The 19,707-nt window shown below is 35.7% G+C and overlaps 1 protein-coding gene across 1 annotated transcript; it reads left to right on the top strand.

Annotated features, from left to right (window-relative positions):
• The first annotated feature begins 1,484 nt into the window (after positions 1–1,484).
• Positions 1,485–5,383, top strand: LOC144704750 (oxidoreductase, 2OG-Fe(II) oxygenase family protein). Its single transcript, XM_078577276.1, has 7 exons — positions 1,485–1,653; positions 1,726–1,889; positions 1,963–2,279; positions 2,415–2,553; positions 3,183–3,249; positions 3,324–3,445; positions 4,929–5,383. Exons 1-7 carry the CDS (start codon positions 1,520–1,522, stop codon positions 5,066–5,068), a joined length of 1,083 nt encoding a protein of 360 aa, XP_078433402.1. The 5' UTR covers positions 1,485–1,519; the 3' UTR covers positions 5,069–5,383.
• Positions 5,384–19,707: the final 14,324 nt, after the last annotated feature.

The following is a 19,707-nucleotide window of genomic DNA, read 5'->3' as shown; positions in this document are numbered from 1 at the left end:
TAATATTCACGCTCACAACCGGATTTTTTGTATGCTCATATCATATAAAAGAAACCTTTTTATATGATTCTTCTCCAAACAGGAATTCCCCTTTTAGTGTATATAATTGACAGGTAGTTTGTTCTGATTAAAAAAGGAATAACCTATTCCCACAACAAGTATTAGACTAAAACAATACCATGACTTACCCATATTTTTTTTAGAGGCCGGGAATGATAATTCGACTGTGCTTTGATCTGTGCTATCCATGATTCATCGTAACCTTTCATAACTTTATTTATTTAATTGACTTCGTAACCTTCGCTCCGTCACTTCTCTCCCGCTCCTAAACGCTCACTCGCGCCTTACTGGAGAAGCTTACTTGTCTCTTATAGTTCAAACAAAGGCTTTATCTGTCTTTTGTTTCATCGCTTGTTGTTTCGTCTGGTTCAATACGCTTATCCCAGTTAGTTTGACGGACGCGCCAGAAGCTTCTCAAGCTTAAGCATTGACTTTGACTTCGCTACGCGCCTTAGTCTTGGGGCGTGGGATCCGCTCAAGGATACACCCACCGTGTAGGTATATATCTCATTCGTCCTGACTTCTTGCAGAACCTATCTCCGCTCCCGCTCGTAAACTTCACGCCTTCTCAACCAGCCCGCCCGATCTTATTAACCACAAATCAATGTTAAACTTTACAGAACTTAAAAAATCTTATTAACCACAGAATCAATGTTACGAAGCCATTCAATTATAGGTGTCTTTGTAAATAGTATTACAAAGAAGAGGAAGATGAACTTAAAAAATCAATGTTACGAAGGTTAGACATCAATGATTTATCCTAAAGTAAAGTAGGCCAACGGGAACGATCGTTTCCGGGTTTCTTTTTTCTTCATTCGCTGTGACTTCTTATGTTCAAAACAACAGAACTTTCTTATGATGAATCTGAATCTTCTTTATCCGTGACTCCGCTCCCGCTCACTCGCGCCTTCATTGACTTCTTAGCAGATTCATCTTCATTGACTTCATAACATTCATCTTCACTTCGTAATTCCTTTCCTAATACTTCATGTCATTTTATTAGATCTGAAGAACCAATATATCTTAGCTTCTCGGGAAATGATGTTTGCATCACAAAATGTAGAAGAATTGAGACATTCATCATATCATTGTAGGAACAAACATCCACCCATCTTCCTCGTATTCTTTTATTTTTAACTTCTTGTTAGGGGTTTTCAGGGTCAAACTTGGATCCTTTTCACTATCTATCAGGTAAATATTGATGCACACTTCAACCAAATTTCTTTTTACATTGTATCACAATTAGTATTTAAAACTTCTAGATGAGTTCTGGAATGAGATGTACAGAGACGAATTAGTATTCTTCCTAACTAACATTGACATGATACATCTAAAAATCTAAAAGTTTTGCTCATAATACATGAAATTTTAGGAATTAGTTCATACTACCATTCATCAGTATAAGAGGATAGTCGTATATAAAAATTACACGAGTTGCAATATCTGAAGTTTTCTGGCGATGTACGACGATGCAAGCGCTTCCACTGCCGATCTTCAACCCGGGGAAGAGGAGAGGACGGCCTTCAGAAAGGCCGAGAAAGTCTACAAGCTTTACAAGACCATTCAATCAAAAAATTCATCCTCCAGAAGAAGGTATGTTCTATCCTCGCCCAATTCACCCAATTCGTCTTCCTCAATCGATAATCCGGCCCTCTTTCAATCTAGGCAGAAGCGTGATGCTCTTGCCCTCAAAACCGATTTGACCCAAGTAATCGATTTCGCTGCCATTCTCAACGATTTCCATGTCTGCGGCGAACTGCCTCCCGGGATTGTTCGATTCCATAGCCCAGGTGTTACTGATCCCATCTTCTGCTTCCGAGATAAACCGGGTAGGGAAATCTTAGCCAAATTTTATCGATTTCTTCATCTGTTTTCCTCGATTGATATGGATTATGGGTTTAGGGTTCTTCTTCATTCCCAGAGCTCTGAACGTAGAAGAGCAGTGCCAATTGCTGAGGGAGAGTCTGGCTTCATTCCCAGAGCCCCCAAACAGGACCAATCATACGGCTATTTACGGTCCTTTGGTTGGCCTTCTTGATGCAGCTCGGAAGAACAAGTTATTGGGGAAATTTGAATTTGATAATTTGCAGTCTAATAGCCACAGCTTCGTTGGGGAAGATGATAGAGATGGGCAGTTCTGTAAGATCATTGCGCCTGCTGTGACATTGCTGAGGAAGCTCCGGTGGTCTACGTTGGGATTGCAGTTTGATTGGTCCAAGGTTGATTTCAAAATTTCAAAATTTCAAAATTTCAAAATTTCAAAATTTCAAAATTTCAAAGATTTATTGAAATTATACTGGTTTCTTCATTGGATTGATGTGGTTTGGCTTTGTGGGTACTGGTTTTATCTCCAGAGGAGCTATGACATCTCTCTACCCCACAGGGAGATTCCCTCGGTGCTCTGCTTGCTGGCGAAGAAGCTGGCTGTGCCTGCTATGCCTCTGGGGGAGGAATTCTCCCCTGAAGCCGCTATTGTTAACTACTTTGGACCAAGTAGGTGCTTCATGCAATTCGGGAAGGTTCGTCGGTAGATGACGAAAGCATCGTTGACGTCCTTGAATCTCATCGTCGCCATCTATGTTTGGGCTTGGATGAATGACAATGATGATTTCTTATGAACATATGGAAGAAAATGACAAGGATAATGAAGGTTTTGTCATCGTCATCGTCTCTGTCCACTCTCCATTGTCATCGCTGATGCTTGGTGTTGGCGGAGAATGATGGATCCTCATCATGATCTATGTGTGGGCTTGGATAAATGATGATGATGATTTGTAATCAACCAATGGATGATGAACAAAAGGATGTTGACAGATTCATAATTGTCATTGCCATAGTCTACTTTTCACTGTTATTGTTGGCGCTGAACTAGTGTAGGCAGGCAATTATTGATTTATCATCGTCATCCCCAAATCTTATCATCATCATCATTGTTATCCATGTTTTGTATTGGAAGTTACACTGACCCATGATGATGATTCATCATCAACTGATTGATGACAATGACAATGATGACTCTTCATCATCATTATCATCTTTCAATTGTTATGATTGACACCGATACTTAAATCCAATTCGCATGTTCATGGAGATCTGAATCTGGGTACTCACCATCTATCCAGGTGATATGCTGGGTGGGCATCTTGACGACATGGAGGCTGACTGGAGCAAGCCCATTGTGAGCATAAGGTGAGGTAATTCTCGCCTTCTCAGCCATTGTTCTTCTTCCCCCAGATTTCTCTATGATCACATTCCTTGTTCAGCCTCGGATGCAAGGCCATCTTCCTCCTTGGAGGGAAGACAAGAGATGATCCTCCTCTGGCAATGTTCTTAAGGAGCGGGGACGTTGTTCTTATGGCAGGGGAGGCAAGACAATGCTTCCATGGTGAGCTCCTTGTCTTCTTCCTAGTGTCCATGGCTCAAGCCATGGTTGAAAACTCAGATTAGTGATATGGTTTGGAATTTCTGATGACTGTGACGATGACAATGCTGCTGTATTCTTGTCATCATCCTCGTCAGCGGTATCCATCTACTGATGGCATAGTGCCATTGTTATCATCATCCAGTTTCTGTCAGCTGTAAGCATCATTGTCATCATCATCCATCAGGTTCCAAACTAAGAAATAGTGTTTAATTGTGCGTATAGCTCTGGATTGTCCGGGACATGGACGATGGACGGGATGGGACGAGCATCGTCCTGTCTGGCGTCCGTATATTTCAGATTCATCCGAACTGTCCTGTCCAGGAATTCATCCGCAGACGAAACAGTTTGTCAGCATCCCGAGTCTGCCATATTTGTCCCGTCAGAATAAAAATCGTCCCGTCCCTCGTCCCGGACAAAAAAATTAACCCTTTTTTATGCCCTAAACTCTGGTTCTCTGCCCCTCCCCCTCCTCCACCCCCTCCAGTGCACTGTCACCGGCTCTCTCTCACTTCCCCCTCTCCCTCCTTCAATCTCTCCCTCTCGTTTTCTCCCTCTCTCTCTCACCCCCTCTCCCTCCTCTCACTCTCCTCTCTCCCTCTCGTTCTCTCACTCTCCTCTCTCCCTCCGTCACTCTCACCCTCTCTCACGCTCTCCCTCTCTTCCTCCCCCACTCTCATCCTCTCTCCCATTCTCCCACCTTCATTCTCTCTCTATCATGCTCTCCCACCTTCATTCTCACCCTCATTCTCTCTCCTTCTCTACCTCCCTCTCGAACTCTCTCGCCTTCTCTCCCATTCTCCCTCTCGAACTCTCTCCTCTCACCTGCTCCCTCTCCGTCTCTCTCTCTCTCCTCCCATCTGCTCCCTCTTTCCCTCTCGCAGTGCCTTGCCACGTGGCAAGATCTCAACCGTCAGAAGTGACGGATTTTCGTCCTTCCCATACCGTTCATTGTCCGAGACCTCAGGACGGGACGGTTTTTTCATCCAACGATAGAAAAACTGTCCCGTCCGTTCGTCCTGGGACGAATTTCTGTCCCAGTGTTCCTCCTGTCTTGGGGACAGGACGATTTTTTCGTCCTGAGACGCAAAAACTGTCCCGTCCGCGTCCCTGTACTATGATTGTGTGTATTGTCATCGTCATCCAGTTTCCAAGGGGGGTCATTGGCATCGTCATTATCATCCATCTGTTAATGATAAATTTATCATCGTCTTATTCTTCCAAGCTGCACATGGCTGACAATGAGATAATGAAATCAAGGGATGACGATGAGGAGTTAACCTTTGTCTGCCAATCCTAATTTGTGATATGGGTCAAAGATTTGACTTTTATGTACTTGGGAGCTTAAATTCAGACATGGGTTTTGATATTCAAATATTTTTGTTTTGGCTGATGGAAATTATTAGTTATGCGGCTTTGGGTCTCATGATCTGTGGGACTTATGCAGGGGTGCCTCGAATTTTCTGTGATGACGAGAATGCTGATTGCTCTGCCTTGGTGTCCCATCTCACTGGTGAGGAGGACATTGTGCTCAGGGAGTACATTCAGAATTCCAGGGTAAATATCAATATTAGGCAAGTGTTCTGAGGAACAGTGAGCTGATGGAAAGGTGAAGTGGAGTTTTGACTTTTTTTGCATGGAAGTATGCTTCCAGGCCTGTTGGAGGTACGGTTGAGCTCAGCATCATTTCCATTTCTGGCTAGCCTCCTCCAAGCCCCAATTATCATCTATTTTGTTGGATCATAGGCCCATTTAAAGAGGGTGGTTCAAGAGTAAAGTAGCTGAATTAATGTTAGATCGGTGGCCATGCTATTTTGATTTAGCCTTTTATCGTTCCTCAATCCATGACTCATAAAGTTGGTATACTATTTGAGTTCTATTCATTGTAATATCATTACAGACTGGTTGGTTGTTAGGAGAAAAGAACTTGCTGAAAATTCCAAAAAGTGGCTAATCACACTTATAGGATGCTCAATAGGTGTATTAGCATATTTCTTCCCATTTTTTCCCCAAATCTACTTTCGACGCTATTTGAACCTAATAAAGGCATATGAACAAAATGTAATGTTGCTTTGTGTAGCTTATAAGTGCTCAAGTATTTTACCTCTTAAATTGATCCGATGCATAGCAGTATTAGCTTTCTATGACTTCAATGAGCTAAAGGAAGAATCATGACACTGTGACCTATAAATGTATATTTACTTATCAATACTTTTAGAATGATACTGTGCTCTAAGCAATGGTATCTTACGCTGTATACTCTACATGTATGCAACTAAGTATACATGTCTAAGGAAGATGTTAGGAAATATTGAGTGAAATCTTTTTTTTATACGAGTTTAGCCCAATCTCAAAGCATGTCTTGCCGAGAACTTCTTCCCCTGTTAAATCTTCCATAGACTGGTATTGGGTAAAGGAATATGAGCATATATTTGTCATTCAGGGTATGCAGACATATGTTTCCTTGTTAGATGGATGATAAACAGTATTCCTAATTGCAATCTTACCTTGTTGAAAAACTCAGCAGAATACTTGGGATAGGTTTGGTAGTACCAGTAAGATTCAGTTGTTCTATAGAGTGGAGAACAGATCAGTTGATATTTGGTACCACTTGCGGTCATGAATAGTTGTGTTTAGGTTTAATCAGTAATAGTTGTGTTTAAGTTATGCAATTAAGTATTCAATGAGAAGAATGATCTGCAGGAACTTGGCAAAAATGATCAATAATAAGAGGGACAATAAAAGAAGTATTTGTAGGTGTGGCTATAGTTGTTGGACTACCTTGACTACGTAAAAATTTATAATTTTCTCCATAGATAAGCCATTCTCATAATATGTGAAGTAGGAGGTCTAACCTCTGGATAATGGGATTGGATTTGTAATTTGCTTGTAGGAAGGAAAGAGAGAGAGTTATCAAAATGGAGGGAAAGAAAATGGGGAAAAAAAGTGTTTCATTTTCAGTAGATTAAATAATTTCAATAAAATCAATATTCTGATATCAGAATTTATTAATATTAATATTTTGTTTACTCCAGGTTGACAGAACAACCTGAGGGAAGTGAAAAGGAATACATATCGGAAAAGCAATATGCTCTTTATTTTACCGCAAAAATAAAATCATAGAGATTTGAAAGAAATAGTTTGGGAGTTAGGGTTTAGTTTTGGGAATGAATTAAAAGAGAATGATATACATATTTTGAAATTTTATTTGGTTGTCGACAAAATCAAATATGGAACTTTGATATTTAAGAAACTTACCTTGGAGCTGATTATTTTGCACGTATCATGATGTTTTGTTGCATCAAGGATACTCAAACTCCATTGAACCACATGGTTTCTATTTTTTCTATTGAACCACATGTTTTCATTTACACCTTGCAGTAGTTATCTGCTTCAGCCAGTCCCCAGTAGGGAAAACTCCAAAACTGATGAGATGTAGAGGATATAAAATTTATACACATGTACTAATTCTCCAAAATGCCTCTTTATTTTTTATTATTTTATTTTATGCAAAATTTCTTATTTTATTGATGTTTTTAGATTCCCACTTTGATCGAATTATGTGCCTTTATTTTTTTACTCAATTCATACCAGAACCCATGGCACAAACAAATCAGAAAAGGTACCCCTTCAAGTTAAATATTATTGAATTTACATTAATAATTATCCAACTAATACAAATTGATTCAGGTACATATGATAATTGGACTTTTTTCTAAAAGGAAATTCTTGAATTCTTTGAAGTCATGTAGGCTTAGTGATGAAGTAAACAAAATCTTTATATGCCTGGACATGGTATGTTTAAAAAACATAAATAATTAATGGTAATAAAATTATACATTAGGAATATATCAATTATTGAGTAAAAATTATCATTATTTTTAATAAAAATAATTATTTAAATAATATTATCTTATTAGAACTCTCATCTTAAAAATAAATTATATCACTATAGTTATCCATTTAGGAATAATCATTGCGTTTGTGGATCAAAAAAGTCATGAGAGGTTGCCAGAAAATATCAATGTTTTATGGAGATATGTTCTAATAATGTAATTACAACTTGATTTTTGAATGATGAGACCAATATGAGCATAATATTTTCCTGTGAGAATTGTTAATTTCTCTATTCTAATAACTGAGTTTAAGATTTTCAAGATGAATGAAGGTTAGATGATCAAGAAGATAATGGAATGATTAGACAAGCTCTGGAATTTCATAAAGGCAACAGGAAAGATGTTTTAAAAAATTGACATTTAACTCAAATATATTTACATCTCTTTTTAGAAGAATAGGCCATGAAGGTGATGGTAATTGAAGACTTGGATTAAATCCTGGAAGATATGCTACTTGGGTCACTCATTTCCCATGAAATGAAAAAAAAAGACAAGTGAACTTAGGCTTGTGATCAAGTTGGCACAGTCAAGACAAAGGAAAAATCAGATATTGACAGACACATGAAGAATTTTGGCAGCTGCTTCAAGAAGTGAGGTAAGGAGCTAAAATTTGAGAAAATGAACAAATATTTTTTATAGAATAAAAACCATTACATGTCAGGTTTTTTTTTCCTTGAGAAGAGAGAGGTAATGGATAAATAAAATATTTTAAAGGAAATATGAGGGAAACAAGGGAGATAAGAAGAGGCAAGCATATAACATAACTTGAGCTCAAAGTGATAATTGTTTGATTGGTGGAGACAATAAAGGTAATGATGATGCTGGCGGCCTCTTTTGGATTTCAGGTTCTGTGTCAAATGAATATTCATCTTCACTTGACCTTATTGACAGACAGGAACTGAGAGACATTATAGAAAGCTTGATGCTTAAACACAAAGTAGTTAAAAATAAATTAAAGATTGAAAGACCTCAAAACAGTGAGATAATACAAAGTTCTTATGTAACTAGTAGTAATTAAGAATATAAAGTCTTATAAATGAAAAAAAAAATTATTCAACTCAACTCAATTAGATGATAGCAATAAATGGATCGATAATATAACAATTTGTTTAATAGAAGAGAAGAACCAGAAATTTTGGGGAAAATTACAATATAAGATATAAGTTATAGGAAGTTTATTTTATTTATAGAAAAAATAAATACAATAAAAAAAGAAATATACATAAAAATAGTTAGTAACACCCCACAGGATAGTGAAACTTACATTGTAGATCATTGAATAATTAGAGAATCAAAAAGGAGAAAACTGAACTGAGAAATGAAGAATAACCTACTATCGGGTACAATAAATGGACAAAACTGAATTTTGCAATCAATTTGTTCTAGTTGAGAACAATATACATGAGAAAATAATAGAGTTGAACAAGTATGAACAAAATATAAAAATGTAATGGGTAGCTCCCCATTAAGTTGAGCGTGATGTCCTCTTCTTCCCGATCAGCAATTGATAAAGAAATATCCATATATGATTCATTGAACCAAAAATCTATGGATCTATGAATGTTTAGAATTATTTGATAAAAATCCTGAGGACGAGTCTACACTTAGCATGAATATTTGAGTAGAGGATTTTAATCTCATGTGCATGAATCACATTAGTTAAACATGCTAGTTACAAGAACACCTTATCATAGTCACACCATTGCACACATATCCTTAAGACTTCCAGCGCATAGAAATTGTTGAAGTATCAAATAATGAACTCACCATCATGGATGAAGATTTTGGGCATGGAAACATCAAGGAGGAACCCATGAGGCAACACACCCAGATATATGAATTTACGCACTCACCCATGACTTATATATTTTACATTTTTTATGAAGAGTTTAATTTTTTTTATACTAATAAAAGCCATGATAAATCCAGTAGCTTGGGCACCCAAGCTGAAATAGATTATATCCAATAGAAATGTAGATACTAAATTGATCTCAGATACTCAAGGTACATAATGTGAAATTCCACGTGGCTAACTTGAAAATGAAATTCTGGAGAAGGGAACACCTTTAGGTGACGGTAACATGGGTCAACGAAGAAGCTAATGTAGGGTCAGCTATATGGGCATGGAGCCACATAAAATGGTTATTCTAGACCTTCCATTCTCATGTGTAATACAAGGTTTTTGAAGACCCTATGATACAACTATTTATAAATTTTGTGCATTACCCATTAATTCATATAAAATTTAACAATGATGTATTGTTTTCTTTCACCCACCAGATGAGTACCACTTCTTTCTACACGCGTGGATGTGTGATAAACTGAATTTTTGAGTGATTAAGATGCCTTAGTCACTGTCATTGTGAAATTCAGATTATGCAATTCAATTTATAAATTTACCCCAATACTTATATGTATAGTGTGAATATCAGGGATCGTCCAAGAGAGGCTTAGTAGGTAATAAGATGTTCAATCTGATTAGTGGATTTTGAGCTGAATTTGGGAGAGGAATATATAGAAGATAATAGGATTTCTTGATCTTGTCAAGAACATCAAGAACCTCAGGATGGGGAAAAAGAAATTAGGATTTTATTTGTGAGAAATCTATTTAGGCTTCTTTATCTTGAAATCAAGATCAAGAAATCATAAATAGAGTGGGGACTGAGATAATGTAAGTGGGAATGATAATCTATATAGGAGCTGATTCAATTTTCTCAAGAGTTTTTAGGAGCTGTCTAATTTTTAAGCTAGAACGAAATGAAATCTATCTAATTTTTAGTTCATTTTTGTTTTCAGGGCTCAATATTCATCTCAAGCAAAATCAGATTCGATTCCTAGAAAGGGCCAGAACAGTTCACCCAAGCCAAGGCAATTTAGAAGAATACAATCTAGAAATGAAGACCCGAAAATGCAATGAAATAAACTCAGAACCTTGTTTGATCCAAGAACTTCCTCCTCTGTCTGCTCAACTATGTATGGAAGACTTCAGAATGGCCGGAGAGAAAAGAAACAAGGGTTTAAGTACCTTGGGTGAAAGGGTAAAGTCACTTCCCCATTTGCCCTTGGTTGTCCCTTCATTACAAGAGTTCTAGAGATTTTCTGGCAATTTCCACTGTTGGATTGAAAGTAGATGAAGTGAACAACCCACAACCAAAATTTGAGCGTGATCCAATGGTGGAGTGTGAGATATGAGGGTTCGAAGTGGGCTGTCTCCCCATTTTACCATTTTCTCTCTCCTACGCTTCCTCGTGTTCTATGCTCGTTTTGGCTCTTCTTTCTCCGAATTTTTCCCTCCAAAATGTCCAATCTCCTGCTGAAACCTATCATCTAAAATATTATGACTCAAATAAGCCTTTTGACAAATGTATAAATATATTCTGATAACAAAAAGTCCTGGAAGAATACCCAAAGAAAATCGGAAAAATCATATACTCACCAAATTAACTTCATTTTGATTTAGTGCTCAATAAGTGGTTCTAGTGCAGATAAATGATAATTCCATATGAGAATATGCATTTAAATCACTTTAATACCCCCATATAACACATTTATATCATTTTACAACTGAATTTGTGTGTTATCAATGTATATATAGGACTGATCAACCCATGATGCATCACACACAGAGATACGAAGCTAGAGCATTACCAAGAATAAACTATGATGACGAATTTGTTGATGAATTTGATTTATTTTCGTCACTTAAACCAAAAATTTCAAACTAGGCAGCTTGTGTGTCAAAAACCAATTTGTGCCATCTCTTTTTAAAATGACATATAGTCAATAAGGAGGGGGTACCTTAATAGTGGATGCTCAAGGCTAATGACAGAGATCCTATATGGCTGAAAACACATCGATAGTTGGATAGATGAAAATTCAGCTTGGGTGATGAGAATATGAAATTTTGAGTCAAGGGGACACATTAAACCGTGGTGTTTTGATTCATGACTTTATCGTTATAGGGACTACACCACAACTTATATTTATCTACAAGTTGTGTGATAATGGACAGAAAGTCAAATTCACCAAGGATGAGTGCAAAAAATCTGATGCAAATATGGTAAACTTAGTTAATATGTTTGCACAAAAAGCTTTAATGAAATAACACAATCTGGGATTTTCTTAGTATATAGCTATAATAAAACATTGGTGGGGATTTGGCACGAGAGCTTAGGTAAAAAAGGCAGCCCTTTAATAACAAAGATTAATCAAGTTAAATTTAGAGAAGGGACATGCAAAGACACGTGAAGAACAAGTGAGACCATCAACCACTTGCCTTTAAAAGAAACAATTAAAAGTGAGGCTTTCTTCAAAAAAATAATGTCAAATAAGATACCATTGGAATTGATCCATATGAATCTATTTGTGTCAACCAAGGTGCAAATCAATGATTTTTTATGATTACTGCATGTACCGAGTGGTGTCTATGTGATACATCATGGATTAAATACATCATTTGAAGGCTCTGATTTATAATTTTTACCTTACATCATGTGATTTGTCTCTAAGATTTATGTTCTCACTTGAACTCTTTCAACCACACTCCTATATAACGAGAAACAATAAAAAAATCTGCATTCAGTAGGCCTCCAACAACATGTTGGGAGCAAAAATCCAAGATACAAAGAGATGTGAGAAAATATTAACTAGAAGTGCCCTAACTTTCCTAGACATTGGGTTTAATTCTACACATTTGGGGGATAGACTTACTTGATTTTCAGCATGAATCCACTTTCCCTCCATCCCATATTTTAAAAAAAATCTTTCAAATTCATGTTGTGGGTATGTTCTACATTTCTTTCATTTAGTTGACCTAGTTCTTAAAGAGGTTTGAATGGGGTTCAATAGTGGGCTTGTTGTGTATTGGGCTTCTTCATATTATCTTGGAGATGGTCTGAATTTCTTCTTTCAACCCATTTTTAATCCAAACTTACCATATCATTTACCTTAGTTATGTAGTTCAAATAAAACTCCAAGAAGATGTGAGAAATATAGTTGATTCTAAGGAGTCAATTTTAATTAGTCTAATAAATAAATAAAATACATAAGTTAAATATTAAGAAAATAAATCATAAGTTTATCATTTTATCGTTAAATGATGAATGATGCAAGCGCAACTATAAATATAAGTGGTAAGAATGAATTATAAAAGCAAAATTTTATTGATCTAATTTGATGTTATTACTCACAATAATGATGCATTTGATAAGTTTATCAAGCATTCAATAAATATACAATTCTAACTTAACTCAATATCAAAATTATGAGGAATGATCATTCTAGAACTCTAAAACAGAGTGGAGAAGTTGAACGTGAAAACATATACTTGGTTGAGATGTCAATGATCAAGATTCAAGATATCATGTTAAAAATGTCTCTATGGGATGAAGCTGGAAACACAAAATGCTATGTACAGAACCATGTGGTCATCATATGACTTTCAGAAAATACATGACATGAGCTTGTGAAAAACAAGAAGGTCTTAGTAAATAGTATTCTCACCTGTTTAGGTATAAATGTTATGTCTTCGTAAATAATAGAAAAATTTTAACCCACCAGTCATGAATATGTTCTAGTGGGATACTCCAAAACATATAAAACATGTAGAGCCTGTAGTAACATAATTAAAAAATGCATGAATCAATCTATCTGAAATTTATGGAGATTGATGAGAGTAGAGATGGAAATGGTAATGTAGGTATAAAACTAGAAAATGATAACAAATAAGAATAAATGAATAGTTGCGATGAACACATGCTAGAGGAGGATGAGAACTTTCAGGAATGATAAGAGATGAAATTAGCAGTTGATTGGTATATATGTCACTATCTATAGATCATCCCTAAAGATCATATTCTAGCAGGTTAAAATTAAAAGTTAATGACTATTCTCATTGGTATATGATATAGATGTGGCCTTCACGTCACTAATTTAATGAAAAACGTGAATAATATATACTCCTGACCAATTAATTCAAGCATGGAAGCTTGTTTTAAATCCAAAGGGAATAGTATTGTTAGACCTAGTTGTACGTTCTCAACATGTAAATTAAGTGATGGTTATTAACATTCCAACTAGGATTTTGAGGATGTTTAGACATAGGATGAGGCAGATAAGTTAAATAAGGTTTTATATGGCCTTATGGGAGCCTAAAAATCTTGACATGAAAGCTTAAAATTAATAAATTCCACATGGACATAAAAGCGGGGAACTAGCATGATACTACTGCCTTTGAAGAATGGCAATCTGATTCTGATTAACACATATGGTTATGACTCTTGCACTCCAGTTTATGGATTTTGAGAAATATAAGCAGCCCGTAATCCTATCACACATTTTACATCTCATTATTATTCACTAAAGCCATAAGTTCATTATCATGCACATCTGATGCTTATAAATGAAGTCCATAGAGAAACCCAAAATGTGTCATGTAATCATACACATTTTAAAGTCATTTTGGGATCATTTCATGTGTATTGTCTTCAATTTTACAATATTTTTGCATTTCATGCACAAAATAGAGCAACCAATAAAAAAATTTATTTTAATGTCATTTTTATACATGTTTAACATATTCCAGAATTATTAATAAAATATATTTAAGACATTGTGAATTTCTAATGTTCTATTTAGTATGTTATCTATATTGCAGGGAAGAGAGAAAATAAAATAAAGAATATATAAAAGATATTTTTGATTTATGGGCCAGCTAGGGCTGATCAAGCGCATCAGCGCCCATGCCAGCCAGTCAAGCGAGCGCAAGGCACTCAAGCCTGCCTACATCTGGCAAGGAGCTGCGCCCGGCAGGCAAAGCCCAGCTGGCCACACATAGAGGCCCACGAAGAGGCCACCAGGCAGGCCCACAGCAAGACCACCAGAAAGGTCCACTCAATCCATCAGTGAAGACTTGGTCGCGCATTCAAGAGTTATTATATTTTAATTCATTGAAGAATATTTGACCGAATTTATATAGCATTTCTCCATATGGGATAAGAATCCCACTATTTCTTCTACTCTCGCATTGGACCGGGCAGATGAGCAACGAAGGGATCGCGGCCCAACGTGCCACGATCTGATGAAATTATAAAACAAAATATGATCGGGCTTCAAGCTGACCTAACCTGAAGCCTGTATCATTTGGGCCGTGTTGAGTAAAGGGATATGGTCTCGTTCCTCGGATCTTCTTAAAGAAGATCAGACGATGAGATCTATCCAACTTTTTAAACTTGCTTTATATCTATTTTAGGTCCTCAGATTGGTTGTTGGGTGCTGACACAGATCGTGGGACCCTTGGCGGTCGAATCAAAAGAAAAGAAAGGTTTATGAGGACCTGGCAAGGACGACTGATGGGGCGCTAACAGGGCGCGAACGAGGTACACTATAAGAAAGGTCTACGACTGCGATTTATTGTAGTCATTGGATTTATTATGAGGGAGATCGGGTGGCTAGGGGCAGTTCCATCCATCACTGCCACAGGTCGTCGACGCTGCTGCCATAGGCCATTTTCGGGCGGCGTGGGGGAACCGTGGGGCGATCCAACAGACCGGGAGAACCCCCATGGCCGTCCCCCTCCATCGAATGGCCTGGGAGGTTCCTCCCAAGCCGTTTAAAGGGCCTCGAAGGCCCCCAATTCTCTTATCTTTCAACCATAAGCCTCACTGGTGACAGGGATCCCTCTCTGACTCGGAGATAGACTAAATCATTGTGACAGCACATGCAGCTGCGGAAGGACTCAGGGAGGCTTCAAGAGGGGTTGGGGAAGCTCGGATCTGCGCGAGGATGGAGGAGAAGAACTAGGGATACCTTAAACCAAAGCTAGGCTTCGACGATTGGCACTACCACTCTCGTCTTCAAATCAAGGCGGATCAGTGAGATTTTTCAGTCACTTTTGTTGAAATTCAATAGGATTGTATCATCCATTAAACTCCAGTTAGTTTAATCACTGATTCAATTGAGTTTTATCAAAATAAATTTACCGTAATTTCTCTGTGGAATTTCATCAAATACATCATGTGTTTGATGATTATTTTTTTGATTTGCCTAAGTTCAGCTTTGTCATCCTGATAAAAATTAAATATGTATACATCATACCTCTGTCGGGCATTTTGTTGAACATCTCACGTGCATTCTGATAAAAATTACCCCTTTTTGGAATTGATTAAAAAAACTATATAAAACATATAAACTACACATAATAACTGTATAATAACTCTATAAATATGTATTAAATTCCATAACAATATACTCTCTTCATCTTGTTATACTTATCTAACCACTTAGTTAGATAATTAGTTAATTATCTCCCTGTCTATCTTCTTAATATATATAAATACTTCTCTAGCTTACCTATCTATACTTAATTAAATAATCCTTCCATATCTATCTAGCTTCTTCTTGTTGTTCTTTTCTCTTATTAAAATAATTACTCTTATTAAATGCTTATCTATCTTTTCACTAACTACATTACTATCATTCTTAAATATAATACATAATATTTTGATTCTTTATTATTCTTAATATCTATAATTTATATAATATTATATATTTTCTCTTCTCTATTTCTCTTATTCACCTATTATTCTATCTACTCACTATTACTTATCTCTTCTTATATTTACTGTCTCTATTATTTTTACTCATATTAACGAACGACTCCATTATTGAATACATCCCTAAAGGCCAGTCCCTACAGAGACGACCTTACTCTAATTATACGTTTGAGTAAGTTTATATATTTTATCAAATTTATTTGATTATAGGCAAATTAAATTTACAATGACATTTACAACTTAACGCCCCAATTTACCTTCATCAAATAGGTGCCTTTGCCAGGGACTGGCATCCCTTAGGTTGATTAGATTTTTGAGCCGTCTTATTTATTTATTATTATTATTATTTTCTATTTTTTGAGCCTAACATTACAGGAAAATAAATTTCATCTTACATCATCTAATTAGGAGAAATTTAAGGTAATATATTTCCTCTCCTAATTAAGATTAGTTTAATTGCAATTTTTTTTTACTTGCATACATTATTGCTAACCTTGTTGCAGGTATAGGAAATAATTAAATTTCAGGTGAAGTTTTATTGTATAATTTCTTTTATTTGTATTTTTCATTTCTTTTTGTTTTCTTTACATTTCTTTTTTTAATGATTTTACATTCTACCCTTTTGAAAGAGACATTGTTGAAAATCTCTATGTACCTTCCTTCTCACGATTGATCATGGAGGGAAACTATAGTTGGAGGAATGCTCCTTTAGGGTATGAATACCCATCTTCACCTTGGGATGGGTACGATTCATCATATGATAATCTGATGTCACACTCATACGATACTTATTGCGATATCTGACAACGCAACTCTTCGCATGCATCCTTTGATGGAGGCACAATCTTTAGAGTGGAGCCTTATATGATTAATATCCTACCAATTAATCATGGATATCCTATGGAAAGCCATATAAGTATCCCTGTATGCATGTGATAGTGACCATTTTTGTCACATCCCACTTGAGATGGTTACAGGAAAATGCTTCGTTGAATTGACCTACATGAGTCCCTAAATAGTATCATATATAACTATCAAATTGGTATATTCATGTAACGGTTGTGTAACTAGTTCTTAGACTTGAGACACCAAAGCAACCAACCATGTGAATGGTTATGTTTTGGCAAATGAGTTGTAATTAGTACCTGACAAGAAGTTCATGAAGGTGATTGTGCGGTCACTATGGATGGAATTTCCTCTATAAAAAAAGATTGATTTAAGGAATAAAATATACGTAATCCCTAACTAGGGTGTTTAAAATATTGGATAATATGTTATGTAATAGTTTTTCTAACAGATAAGAAATAACTGGGACAGTCGATTAGGGATTGATGGTTAATCATACCCTAAGTCATTCTTGTAGCATCAAATGGATGAGGTATTATATATACCTAGAAACTGATGATATCAAGGTTATATTAGAGAATAGTGATAATCATTTGTATATTCTAGGCCATGACGCTTAGCTTGGGCCCCACAGGATGATGACTCAGCCAATTGATTCACTTGCATAAATCCCATTATTGCTAATGTTTTTTTGATATTCTTATATGAATAAGGGTATAAATCCAATGGCTTGATTAATATAAGGTCCTAGAGGGTCACATGAATATACTCTAATTTTGGTCAATTTAATAAATTTACCACATATTTAAATGAGATTCTCCTTTGAGGTTATTCATAAAGGAGGATGTCCTATTTTGGCGCCTATTCATGAAATTCATTGGTGCCCTCCATTTTCTCTGTTGGATTATATGGCCTTAATTTTCAATATAAGAAATTTCCTTTCAAATGTGATGACACAAAGTTACATAAAAGTACCTAAAAACATGAAAAATAAAAGTATCATTCTAATGTGAGAAATTTCCTTTCAAATGTGATGACACAAAGTTACATAAAAGTACCTAAAAACATGAAAAATAAAAGTATCATTCTAATGTGAGAAATTTCCTTTCAAATGTGATGACACAGTTACATAAAAGTACCTAAAAATATGAAAAATAAAAGTATCATTCTAAAAATAGATTTAATCATTTTATAATTGATAAAATGCAATTATGATCATTTATTAAAAAAACATTAAAATGTTTGTGATATTAATGTACGAAACCATATTTTACCCATGCCATTTTTCTTGGTTCTTGAAACAAGAAATTATACAAAAAGTTTTAATTTATAAGGCAAGAAAGATTTTTGATGTCTTATGAGATAACTATCAATTTGGACTTCAAATCCACCAAAGGAAATGTGGATAGTTTATCTGAAAAATAATATGAATGAACTATTATTAAATAAATAAAACAAGAAAGTATTGATGGAAATTATGTGGTTGAAAGGCAAAATCACACCGCCATATTTTTATTTAAGTTATTTGAATAAAATATTTGTTCATTATTATTCCAGTGTGATGTTTATAATGAACTTCATTAATATGAGCAATCATCTAGTGATTTATGGTGAGATTGTAATACTGTGATTGCTAGTCTTTAAACATTTATTCCAAATGTTCCTAATCAATGGATAGTCAAGATGGACATCAAATAATTTGGATTGAATAACATGATCTGATCCTACTTAAATGATAAGTTTGGTTGATCTTGTGGATGTTAGAGTGGAGACACTACAGACAAATGGTGTGCGCTCTTTGGATAAAGTTCACTCAATTGACCCTATGAATCTCTAATTGGTATTATTCCTAAACGTGAATCAAGTTAATTCATGGCATGGTTACATAAGTGATCTTTTGACCTAATACCTATGTTTTGGCTATGGCTTTCAAGTCTCTAACAACGAGATTGAAACAACTTTTAGATCAGATATTATAAGAAGCCCACATAGATGATTATGTGTTGAAGGAAAAAGATGTGGATAAGCCCCTAGACAGGGTAGTGAGGGTATTGGAGAAGACATTTACCAATGATCCTCCTTACACATGAGTACTTGCCGAATGACAGATTAGGGTTTGACAATTAACCATACCCTAAATCATATGCGAGTCTTATGGAGATGAAGGATTATACATGTACGGAAACTGATGATAGAGAATGTTTCATATTAAAGTTCAAAGACTACTCTATATCTTCTAGAGCATGAGCTGTAACTTGGCATCCCAATGTTTGGGAACTTAACCTATTAATTGTGTTAAATCAATAATTGATTAATTCATCTATATGTTGATATAGTTAATTAATAAGGTTGGTCAATAAATGTAATTGTACCATAAATTTATTTACTAGAATGCCATACGGGCCTAAAGGGTTACACACATAAGAGTAAAAGGATGTTGAATGATATACTTTATTTTGAGAGTTTTTATGAAAAATCCATAATGAGTTTAAATAAAGGAGAGTCACCTATTTTATGACACAAGCCAGCCAAGCCTGGCGGTCCACCCACCCACCCCCCCGGTTATTAATTAATATTCTGAATTCTTTCAGCATCCATTCAAGATTCTCAATTTACCACATATCTCAATTTCAATTCTAAACAATCATGCCAAACCTAAACATTTGAATTCTATTTATTTAAGCTTTCTTTTTATAATCATGGGGTCTAACGACTGAAATCTCTTATGTGTAGCTCACTCAAAGCCTCTCAAGGTAGAAAATTTTCATGCCCATTTCAATATTTTATCATAAGTTGGAAATTTTTACATGGTCACTGTCCTCTTAGTTGTAAATTTGGAGAGTTCCTATAGTAACGAAAATTTTGAGGGGAAGGTCATGCATCCAATACTTCCAAAAAGACATGCTGGGATGGGATGACAAGCGTGTCCCAT

This window comes from Wolffia australiana, chromosome 6, assembly GCF_029677425.1.
Source record: "Wolffia australiana isolate 7733 chromosome 6, ASM2967742v1".
NCBI classification, from domain to species: Eukaryota; Viridiplantae; Streptophyta; class Magnoliopsida; order Alismatales; family Araceae; genus Wolffia; species Wolffia australiana.
This window is presented reverse-complemented; position numbering and strand designations above follow the sequence as displayed.

Coding starts and splice junctions, on each gene's coding strand:
- LOC144704750 (XM_078577276.1), top strand. CDS start 1,520: ATGTACGACGATGCAAGCGCTTCCACTGCCGATCTTCAACCCGGGGAA. Junction 2,280..2,414: donor TGCAGTTTGATTGGTCCAAG/GTTGATTTCAAA, acceptor TTTTATCTCCAG/AGGAGCTATGACATCTCTCT. Junction 3,250..3,323: donor AAGCCCATTGTGAGCATAAG/GTGAGGTAATTC, acceptor TTCCTTGTTCAG/CCTCGGATGCAAGGCCATCT.